The 12,031-nt window shown below is 38.1% G+C and overlaps 1 protein-coding gene across 1 annotated transcript in view; it reads right to left on the bottom strand.

Annotated features, from left to right (window-relative positions):
* Positions 1-12,031, bottom strand: part of ds (dachsous cadherin-related 1) — a 342,130-nt gene that overhangs the window by 201,107 nt on the left and 128,992 nt on the right. Inside the window, exon 2 of the mRNA XM_090396431.1 lies at positions 10,989-11,175. Within this exon, the coding sequence (XP_090252557.1) occupies positions 10,989-11,175 (187 nt within the window). The remainder of the gene's footprint in view (positions 1-10,988; positions 11,176-12,031) is intronic.

The following is a 12,031-nucleotide window of genomic DNA, read 5'->3' as shown; positions in this document are numbered from 1 at the left end:
CAGAATTTAAGGCATCATTTAACAAAGATCTTGAATCTTCTAATGATTGTGTATCACAAGATTTGTCAAATGAAGAAAAAGAATGGAGTGTACCAGTATCATCAAAAGCCATGGATAGGATGAAATGTCAGTGAGAGAAGGTTGTTTATATACAAGAGGAAGAGAGTGGATGAAAGTACAAAGCCTTTAAGTAGTCTGGCTTGGAGAGGAAATCTGAGGAGAAGCCACAACACAACACAACACAACAGTAGTGAATGATCAGAGAGAGAGAGAGAGAAAGAGCCAGTGTCCCATTTGCAAAATGTAGAAGGCACACCATACGATGGTAGTTTTCTGAGCAGGCTTCTGTGCTCAGTATAACCAGTATAACCAGATTTCTCTAAACATTTCCATGGCTTTTGCCCAAAGGTGAATGGTGATGGTTTGAGATCTAAAGATCAAGAGTGGCAAATTACATACTGCTGATCACCAATTAGCATGTGGGCCTCAGCATGGTGAATAAAATTGGCTATTATTTTATTAATGTGTAAAAAAATTATAGACCTTGTCTATAATTTTTTTACACATTATTAGGGACACTAGCAGAGTCAGATGACTTGTTGATGTCTAAGCTTTCAGAATTCTTCTGATTTCTTTTTCACTGCATGTCTTTTTTTTTCTCTTATTAAAGTGTGGAGTATTTTGCCTTGTCATCAAAGCAGTAGTTGGAGAAGAAGGATTCCAATGGGTCAGCCTTGTTTTTTGGGATTGCTATAATAGTACAATCTGGATGAGAGAAAGGTTGACACATGGACACACAAAAGTTGTGCCCAATGGAATCTGCAAGGGATCAGAAGGCTTGACTGCCATTTAAATAAGAAGAATGTTTCTTGCAATTAGAGTTCTCAAATTTAGATTTGAATTTGTTCATTTTTTTAAAAAAAATTCTGTATGTGTGTGTGTAAGCAATGTGAAGCAGGAGTTTTGATTTCAAGCAGCTTGCGAAATTTTGAACATTTTAAGGAACAAAGATCTCCATTTCAGTAAGAATTATTTCAGTTATTCTATTGGAGCAGAAATTTAGATCAGAAGAATGAATACAGCAATCAGTCCACATAAAAGAGAAGTAAAAGTCACAGAGGTAGTCCCATTTGTACTCTTGTAATGCCAAAGGAGAGGAGATGGGTAAGGGGTGTTCTGTAGTAAACAAAACTTGGACAAACATATGGTCTGAGTTACCAAGAGGAGAACTTGATATCTACAGTGTATTTATTATTATTATTATTATTATTATTCAGGCCTCCATGGAGTCAAAAGACTCATCGTGGGAGGTCCTTCCTAAGAACATAAAGTCTGTCAAGACTCATCGAGGTGAGGTCCCTCCTAAGAAACACAAAGTCTATCATACCAGTCCTTAAACTCATTGACTGTTCTCACTCTCACCACTCCATCAGGCAATGCATTCCATGGTTCAACCACCCTCCTTGCAAAGAAACCACTCCTCACCCTCTTGCTCACAGTTTCCTTTCGTAACTTCTACGGATGGCCTCTTGTCATCACTCCTTCCTGCTGTTTTCAACCAAGCGAAACAACACCCCAGTGTCAACCCTGTAACCACCTCTCAACAGTTTAAAAGTCTCAATCATATCACCTCTCCTTCTTCTATCCACCAAACTCTGCAGTTTGGTGGATAGAAGAAGGAGACATTCCCTCAGCCGATCCTCATAACTATTGTTGTACAGTACTGAAACCATCTTTGACATCCGTCTTTGTACTCTTTCCACAGTTAATTTATCCTCTTCAAATCGTGGGGACCAAATCTGAGAACAATAGTCTAAGTGTGGTCTGATCAGAGACTTATACAATGGAATGATAACCCTTTTATCTCCGCAGGTCAGTGTCCTTCTCATAATTGCAGCAATCCTCTGTGTTACCTTCACCACCTTTGCAATATGTCCCCTAAATTTCAGGTTTCTATCAATCATCAACCCCAGATCTCTTGTCTCCCCTACTTCCTCCATTATGACTCCTTCCATAGAGTATGCAGCATCCCATCGATGTTTCTCAAACCTCAAGACCTTACATTTTGCTGCATTAAACTGACAGCCACCATTCATTTGCCCATCAATCTAGCATATTCAAATCCTCTTGCAGGGCTACCACATCTGCACTATTACTAATAATCCTTCCCAGCTTTGCATCATCCGCAAACAACTGAATATCCCCTTGCAATCCACTGGCAATGTCATTGATATAAAGGTTAAACAATATAGGTCCTAGTACTGAGCCCTGTGGGACCCCACTTGTAACCCTCTGCCTCCTTGAAACTGCTCCACCATATACAACTCTCTGATACTTATCAGACAGCCATTCCTGAATCCAGTTGACCAATCTGACATCCAGACCCATGTGCTGCAACTTAAATATCAGCTTATCATGTGGCACCCTGTCAAATGCCTTCGCTAAGTCTAAGAAAATTGCAGTATATGCCTTTCCCTCATCTAATGTTCTTGAAACTTTATTATAAAAGGCTAGCATATTGCTAAAACAAGAGCACCCTTTCACAAATCCATGTTGACTCTCACAGATAACATTACTTTCATCTGCCCAATGCTCTATACAGTCCCTCACTACTTTCTCCAAGATCTTAACAACTATTGATGACACGAAAACTGGCATATAATTAGACACTTCCAGTCTGCTACCACCCTTATGCAGTGGCACTATGTTACCTTCCTTCCATTCCCTGGGCACCTTTCCCGCAACCACACTTTCATTGAAAAGCCAGGTTAAAGGCACTGTCAGTTCCCTAGCACATTCTCTCAAAACTCGTGGTAAAATACCATCCAGTCCCAAAGCTTTACTGTCATCCAGAGTACTCAGTATCTGAAACACACTCTCCTCCTATACCTCTAAACCTCGAACCTGCCCTATCCCTCTAGCATTAAAATTGACTCCTCCAGGATGAAATACTTCAATAAAGTGTTCATTGAACAATTCCACTATGTTCTCTGTATCAGTCACTCTATTCCCATTTTTATCCCACAATATCATTCTTTCACAGTCATTTCTCCTCCTACTGGCCACATAGCTCAAAAATTCCCTAGAATTTCCTTTGGATCTTATGGCCAATCTCCTCTCATATTCCAGTTTCACCTTCCTTACCACACTAGTCACTCTTCTGGCATGTGTCTTATATTCTTCATGCATCTTCTCTTCACCTGTCTCCTTATATCTCTTCCATAGCCTCTTGTTTGCATGCAATTCCTGTTTAATATTGTTTGTCATCCACTTTACTCCAAATTGTGTTAGTAGAAGAGCTTTTAAACAAAGGTCAAAGATTGTAGGATAAACTGGTGAGGATTATTTAGTATTCTAGAGAGTAGAGGGACAATCTGTATCAGGTCATTTCTAACAGTAAATACCTAAACATTCTTAGCAAACTGATTGAAAATGAGATGAGAAGACAGCTGAGCTGTGGATGCTGAATTGCTCAAGGAAGATGTCCTCAATGTTTGGAAAAATCACTCTAGAGATAATCAAAGAGATCAGAGTAGTTATCAGAACTTGGAGAGTGAGAGAAAGATAGTAAGTGAATCCAACAAAGTTCAGTAAGAAAATTTTAAGACAGAGAAGATCAAATAAGAAAGATCAAACTGTAAATCATTATCCTCTGACCATAATTTCAGTATATTTACTATCTTTCAGGACTCTTGCATCCTTTATTAACAGTCCTTCCCAGTCTGGCATTGCCAACAAACAACTAGATAGTGCAGTTGTTTGTTGAACTGTACTAGATAGTACAGTTCAAATCATTCTCATTATTATTCACATCCCAATATATAAGTTTTTTTTCAGAAACAGCTTGGAAATATCTTCTGTCCTTCACTATTCATATCTTTGTGAAGTTGGGTTTTCTGTGATTGTGGACCTAAAAAAAAAAAAGTCTTCTTGACTTGGCGACCTATCTATGGCTAAGAATAACAAAGAACCAGATTTCACCAAGCTAACTTCTTCCTAACAGAAACAATTTCCAACTTTTTGTTTATACTATATGCATATTGGATTCATATAACTAGAATGTATTTAATAATTAAAAAAATTGCTTCACATATCTGTAATTTATTATAATGTAAATATTAAAAATAAATAACTTTATAATTATTTGTGTTTGAAAGAAATATTATTATAACTTCTCTTAAACTGCCTTTGCCTCTGCAGAGAGGGGGTATGTTAATGTTATTAAAATTTTAAAAGGGAATGTGAGTATTGAAAGTTTGGGAAACACTGATCTAGATGATGAAAAAAATCTTCTGGTGAGCAGATAAGTATAAATAATTTTTGGTATGATCTGAAGAGGTCTGTGTGTGTTATGCCTTTTTCAGAACATGTGAAATTATTTCTCAGATACTCTGGATGTAAGGGATGGCAATGGTCTTTTTTTGCTCTAAGTTTTGGGGAATGGGTAAAGAGTTCTGTTGATTTTGTGAAGGATACACTAAAAAAAAGATATGATTGATTTCAGTGGAGAGGATAGTGTAGTCTAAGAAGATGATTTTAGCTCTGTTTGCTAAGATTTCGATAACACTTATCCATGTGTTAAGGCTTAAGTGCTGGGAATAACTCACGAGGAAAGTTTAATGGAGATGAAACAGCATTAGTCCAGTATTTCATATCAGTTACAGAGACATCATCAGAGAGTACAAAATGAGACTTGTAACACGCACACACACACACACACACACACACACACACACACACACACACACACACACACACACACACACACACACACACACACACACACACAGAGAGAGAGAGAGAGAGAGAGAGAGAGAGAGAGCTTGTTTTTTTAAAGCTTGTTCAATGAATTGCTTGAGGTGATGATAAAATGCACTACCAAATCAACCTGATGGGTGTTAAATGAGTAATCATCATGGGTAACTAAATATCCGAACATTGACTGGATGTGATGAAATCTCACGAGAAGAATGGAGCCAAATTTTTGAGTTGCTGTGAGACATCCTTCCTCAAAACAGCATGTGATAGATGAAACTTGAGGTCAAAGAGTGTTAGACCTGATCATAAGGTTTTTGGGTTAAGTTAAAGAGGTTGTTCTGTGTCTGATTGGCCAGTGATCTTAGAAAGTGATGTGGAATGAATAGCATGTGCATAAAGATAATGTCAATTATGAAATGATAATGTGCAGATCAGAAGAGTTATAAATATTGTACAGAAAGCTAAGTTTGAGTATGAAAAGAAACTGCTCCGTAAGCTAAACAATTCTGATGCTATGTTGTAAGTAAAAGAAAGAATGAATATGGAAGAATGATACTACTGAATATGGATGGTTGTGTGTGTGTGTGTGTGTGTGTGTGTGTGTGTGTGTGTGTGTGGCAGATGCAGAAAGAGATTGTTCAAATTAATGAGACCATTTTGCTAACAATATCTGGTGTATGCAACATCAAGCTCAATGCTACCTCTAAATTGAATGAAGCAATGAAAGTGTATAAGGAGGAGGTATTAGAGTCATTGCACAAACTGAATAAGAATGCAGTAATTGGGTATGATAGCCTATCAGCACAAATGCTAAAAGAGTGTTCAGCTGAAATGGCTGTGCCTTATGCCTGGTATAATTTGGGTATGATTATACCAGGTCAAAGGCACAGTATAATTTGAGTCTTTTCATCAAGAAGATTCCAAGGAAGGGGGAAAGAATGCATGATAATTGCACTACACAAGGATGGTGAAAAGATTGATGCATCAAACTATAGACCTATCAGTATCTCTGGAGTGGTGGTGGTGAAGATTTTGAAACAGCTGGTAAGAGCTTGCATACAAAAATGAGTTGACATAAAATCTATACTTTGAAATGACCATGGTCACATTTGAATGACTTGCTAACATTTTACAAAAATGTCACAGTTGAATTAGACAAGGGGAATGGATACACTATGATACTTTTGGACTCTGATAAGACCTTTAACAGGATACAGCATGGAAGACTGTTGCAGATATAAGAGTGTATTAAAAACTGCTAGTTTTGATAAGAGGATCACTGACAGACAGATATTATAAAAAAAAAGAAAAAAAAAGCAGTGTATGGAGAAGTGAGTTTTCAAGATTTAAGGGGATCATTGATATACCCAAAGGATCAGTTATTGGTCCATTGTTATGCAATCTTATATTAATGACAACTGGAAGAATCTGACAGGAGTCAGATCCTTTATCAGTAAACAGCTGATGAAGGATCTGACTACCACCATCAGGAAACAACTGATGGACAGCTGTTTGCTGATGATGATGCAAAGATAGGTAGGATAATCAAGAATGCAACTGACTTGAAGCATTTTTAATGTTACAGTATAATGTTACCAGTATTTCTTCTGATAGTACTTCTATCATAATCCCACCAATAGCATATTATATTGGTGGGATTATGATAGAAGAACCTGATCAGGCTAAGGATCTCAGAATTTCAGTAGATAGGATGTTAAAGCTCAAGTTACATGTAGCAAAGACTGTAATTACAACTCTGAAGAAAACTGTAATGCTGAAACTGATGCTGACATGTAAAGATAAGGAAGTCATTTTGCTTCTTTATAATGCCTTAATACAAACCCACTTGGACTATTATGCCTGGATCTGGTCTTCTGGTTTCTGAGGTAATGCTTATACAGTGGAGAGGAATGCAGATGTCATCTTATCAAGATATCTATAGTCCTCTCCCAATATTAAGGGGATCATTGGTATACCCAAGGGATCAGTTATTGGTCCATTGTTATACAATCTTATATAATGACAACTGGAAGAATCTGACAGGAGTCAGCTCCTTTATCAGCAAACAGCTGATGAAGGATCTGACTACCATCATCAGGAAACAGCTGATGGACAGCTGTTTGCTGATGTTAATGTGTGGAATGAGTGAGGGATGAAGTGAGCTGTATGGGAGCAATGGACTGCATTTGAGTGGTTATGGTGTGAGTCGCTTGGAGAGACTGCTGCTGGAAGGTAGAGAAGTGAATAGAGAGAATGAATCAGATCGGGAAGTGACATGGAAGAGCAGGAGAGTAAGACAGGAGAGATTGAAGAGGTGGATATGAATCGGGAAGTGAGTGGTATGAGTATAGAAAATGAGAAAAATGGGTGTGCAAGAGGAGCAGGGAAATGGGGAGGCTCAGGGTTGAAGGGGTACACAGCGTGTGAAAGGTGGATGCTCCAAGAGGAGGTGAGAGCATGTGTAGGCAGGAAAGGAATGGGATGACCAGGGATCAAGAGGAAACAGTTGGAATTGAAAAGGGTTCTAAAATGAAGAAGCAGAAAGGGAAATGGCCCCAATCGAGCATGGAGAGATCACATCGAGTGAGTGGTATCAGTGGAACTAGCTGTAGATCCAGAAATGAGCTGTTGTGTTCGTATACAAATGCTAGAAGTATAAGAAACAGGGCAGATGAAATGGTTGCACTAATTGTGTCTGTTCATCCAAAGATTGTCGGAATAAGTGAGACATGGTTGGAAGAGGATGACATCCTGACAGGAATAGAGATGGATTGTTATGATGTGCTTTGTGAAGACAGAAGGGGTAAAAAGGGAGGGGAGTGCTATTGATGATAGAGAAAGAGTTATGTCCATACAAAGTAGAGGTGCAAGACAGAAATAGTGCCAGTGGCAGTATGATGTGAGATAGAGGTGAATTTGAGGCAGTATGGTGTGAGATAGAGGTGAATGGATTGAAATACTTGGTGGGATGTTGTTATAGACCAGGTAATGTGGATGGTGGTGATAGTGAAATGTATAGTCAAATTAGCCAAGCAAATAAGAAAAGGGTGATCATTATGGGTGATTTTAATTATGGCAATATAGACTGGAATGATGAGATAGCAACTGGAAGTAAATAAAATGAATTTCTTGAGTTTTTTAGGGATAACTACCTCAGACAGTAACAGAGGGCACACAAGGATTAAGAGTCTTGGATTTAGTCATCTCATCAGAGGATGTAATTATAAATGAGGTGTCAAATCATCCACCAATTGGTGACAGTGACCATGAGGTGATTACCTGGGTGGTTGCCAGCAGTGCAAGGACCCCTGTGAGAAAAGGATATATGTGGAACTACAGGGGGGGGGGTGATTATGAAGAGCTCAGGAGACAGCTTGCAGGTGTAGTGTGGAATGAGGAGTTAGCTGGAAAAGAGATCAATGCAGCTTGGGGGATTTTCAAAAACTATCTAGTAGATGCAATGTTTAAATGTATTCCGAGGGTGCGAAGGGTAAATACGGTAGGTGTGAGATGGATGAATAAAGAGATTAAGCATGCGATACAGAGAAAAAGGGCATTGTGGAGGCACCATAAGAGCAGTGGAAATAACCAATTTCATGAGGTCTAAAGACCAGGCAAGGAGGGTGACTTGGTTGGTGAGAGTAGCAAAAGAGAGGTATGGACAGCAGTTAGCTAATGAAGCCAAAAATAATCCTAGGGAGTTCTTTCGATATGTAGCCAGCAAAATAAAGAATGACTATGGAATGATGAAATTGATTGGAGAAAATGGTATAAAGACAGCTATTGCAGAATGTGTTGTGGAGATACTTAATGAGCAGTTCATAAAGATCTTTCAATCTTGTGAATGCGACTTCATGGAGTGATTGAGAGCAGTTGATGATGGGGAGGAGAGACTGACTGTAAGTGAGTAAGAGATGTTTGGAGAGTTGAGTAAGCTAGATGTAAATAAGGCTGTGGGACTTGATAACATATCACTGCATATTCTGAAGGAATGTGCCAGGGAGTTGACACATGCCTTGACTTATTTTTTTAACATGAGTTTTGCACTTGGTCAAGTTCCTAAGGAGTGGAAGGAGGGCAAGATTGTGCCACCTCATAAAGGAGGTGATCAAACTCAAGCATCAAACTATAGGCCTATCTGTGTGTCAGGTGTTGTGGTTAAGTTGTTGGAGAAGCTTGTGAGAACTAGGATCCAGAGTTAGGTTGACAAGAATGGTATTATCTTTGATGGACAGCATGGATTTGCTAAAGGGAGGTCATGTTTTAGTAATCTACTTACTTATTACAATAAAGTGACTGCTTCCTTGGACAGAGGAAAAGGATACACAGTAATATATTTGGATTTCACAAAGGCTTTTGATAGAGTACCTCATGATAAGTTGACAGTCAAACTAGAGCAGATGGGGTTGGATATTAGATTAGTGCATTGGATTGGAGACTGGCTATCTGATAGGTATCAACAAGTTGTGTATGGGGGTGCGATATCCAGGAAAAGGAAAGTCACTAGTAGAGTGCCTCAGGGGTCTGTTTTAGGTCCATTACTATTTAACTTGTATATTAATGATATTGGCGAAGATTTGGATGGAGATATTCAGTTGTATGCAGATGATGCAAAGTTGGGACGAACCATAAAGAGTAGTGAAGATGTTGTGGCATTACAAGAAGACTTGAATAGATTGAGTGATTGGGCACAGAAATGGGGATGAGTTCAATGTTGCAAAATGTAAGGTTTTAAAATTTGGAAAACAAAGATGGGATGCAGAATTTATGCTTGGTGAGAATATATCGTTGGAGGTAGAGGAAATAAGAGATCTGGGGGTGATAGTGGATAAGGATCTAAAATTTAGGGGCCACATCGCCAAAATTGTGAAGACAACACAAAGACTTCTGGGAATGATGCGAAGGACACTGACGTGTAGAAGTAGGGAGATTCTTGTTTCATTGTATAAGGCTTTGATTAGGCAACACATGGACTATTGTGCCCAGATTTGGTCACCGGGTTTTCAGAAGGATAAAGAGGTGTTGGAAAGGGTCCAAAGGTGACTGAGGTAGTTTCTGACCCCTGGAATGTTGAGTATGAGGAAAGATTGAGAAGATGTAATTTGCAGAGTCTGGTGGAGAGAAGGAAGAGGGGGAGATATGATAGAGGCCTACAAGTTGGTAAGGGGTTGTTATAAGATCAATGGTGGAGACGTTCTACAGAGAATAGTGGGAGATCAGGGGAGAACCAGAGGTCATCCCTGGAAACTGTATAAAGAGGGTGTGAGTAAGAGAGTGAGAGGCAGGTTTTTTTTTGTGCAGAGTTGTGAATGATTGGAATGCCTTGCCTGAGAGTGTGGTGTCTGCAAAGAATTTGAGTGTGTTTAAGACATGGTATGATGATATGTGTGTGTGTGATAAAAGGACCTCCCAGATGAGTCTTTGACTCCATGAGGTCTTGGGAAATAATAATAATAATAATATTCTCTTTTGCACCCTGTCCACTACAACTGGAACCAGGAGATCAGATCTGCAAACAATTGTCCAGGATATGTTCTGTTAAGGCCTTGTAAAGAGGCAAAATAACTTGATGCTGAAAGGAGAGTGTTTAAAGATGATATCTGCAATACGGAAATTAAGAATAGATAGGAGGAAATCACTTGACCATGTGCAAATATAATCAAGTGATTTCAATTGTGATGATGATGAAACTCTGGATGATCCAGAGATGAGTAACTAAAACAATACTGGGATTCAGATTTGAATGTTGGTTATAGGAAGTGGTTGAAAAATGTAAATGGCTATATAAATGAATTAGTATATAGGCAGAAAACAGATTATGTGATACAGACATGTTAAAGTTGGTGAGGAAATAAGTGGAGGGTAAGAGTCTATTCCAAGAAAATGTATAAGATGTGATGAATAAGAGAGTAATGAATAGACTTCTTGCATGAAGAGTTGTGGGTGAATTTCATAATGCATTGCTGGAATGTATTGTGAATACCAGAGGATGAATGACTTAAAAATTCAGTATGTTACATATCTTGAGTGAAACCTCTTGCAGCAAGTCTGTTTGACTCTATGAAGATTTTTTTTTTATTAACAGTTATAACTTTGTTATGTAAAAAGAAAAGAGTATATAAACCTTTGTAGAAATATTACAAAAAAGTAAAAGTAATACAAAATAAAAAGAGTAAATTTTTGTAAAAGAATAAATCTTGTAACCAAAAGAGGAATTATATTCATGGTACCTCTATCTGTAGCTAATATTGGTATTTCATAGGAGGTCCTTGTTTCATGATCTAAAGGTCTAGCTATACATATATCTCCACTAACATGTTGTACGCTGAAATCCAAAAAAGATGGTGTGCCTTTTCCACCGCCCATAGTATAATTTACCATTGCATTTACTCCACAGTCAGGATCAGTAGCAGATACCTGGCAATAAAATACATAGATATCGTTAATGAATGAAAATAAATACTTCTAAATTAATTAATAATCCACACATATATAGATATCAAGGAAGAAGGGTCAACAGCGAGTAATGTGGTAATGTGTTAGCTTGATAGATTCAAAGAACCCTTATATTTCTTTATAATAAAAACATCAGGAAATGTAAGTAATCTGTTATTTATCTATAATTTTAATGTGCTTTCTTCTTCCATACAACTTTTTTTTCTCAAGGGGAAAAAAGTGTACACTGTGATATATATATATATATATATACTCATCTCCCCCTGAGATATCCCATGTTATGCACATTATCTTTACATTGGTTTCTATCAAAAGCATGCATCAATATAAATTCTTTTCCCTTGCCATGATAGTTCAGAAAAAGTACACTACCGTATGTTTAGTTCACATATAGGCATTGCCAGAACAAACAGAACACATATTACCTGCGTTGAATGTACATCATTATAAGACTAGAGTCTCCATAGCTCAGTCAGTATAGATGAAGACCTTTGGTTGGAAAGACCTGGGTTCGATTCCTGTCTATGGTGTGAGGAACCTTTATCTGGGGGGATTTTGAGGATGTAGAGGATTTTTTACCGAGAAACTCAGGTTTTTCATCCCTCAGAATAGCCAAACTGGCCCTGTGAACACAACACACACACACACACACACACACACACACACATGGATCTACAGTCATAAAATACATGCTTAATCCTTCATTAGGAGGGCTCAACCCATCCTAAAAGTATGGGTGAGAAAAGGGGTAAATCCCATATGAAATAAATAAATGATAAGACTGTGCTCAAGGAAGCTGCTATAATACATTCTTCCT

Source organism: Typopeltis vanoorti, chromosome 8, assembly GCF_054136105.1.
Source record: "Typopeltis vanoorti isolate ZY-2024b chromosome 8, IOZ_Tvanoo_1.0, whole genome shotgun sequence".
Taxonomy (NCBI): domain Eukaryota; kingdom Metazoa; phylum Arthropoda; class Arachnida; order Uropygi; family Thelyphonidae; genus Typopeltis; species Typopeltis vanoorti.
This window is presented reverse-complemented; position numbering and strand designations above follow the sequence as displayed.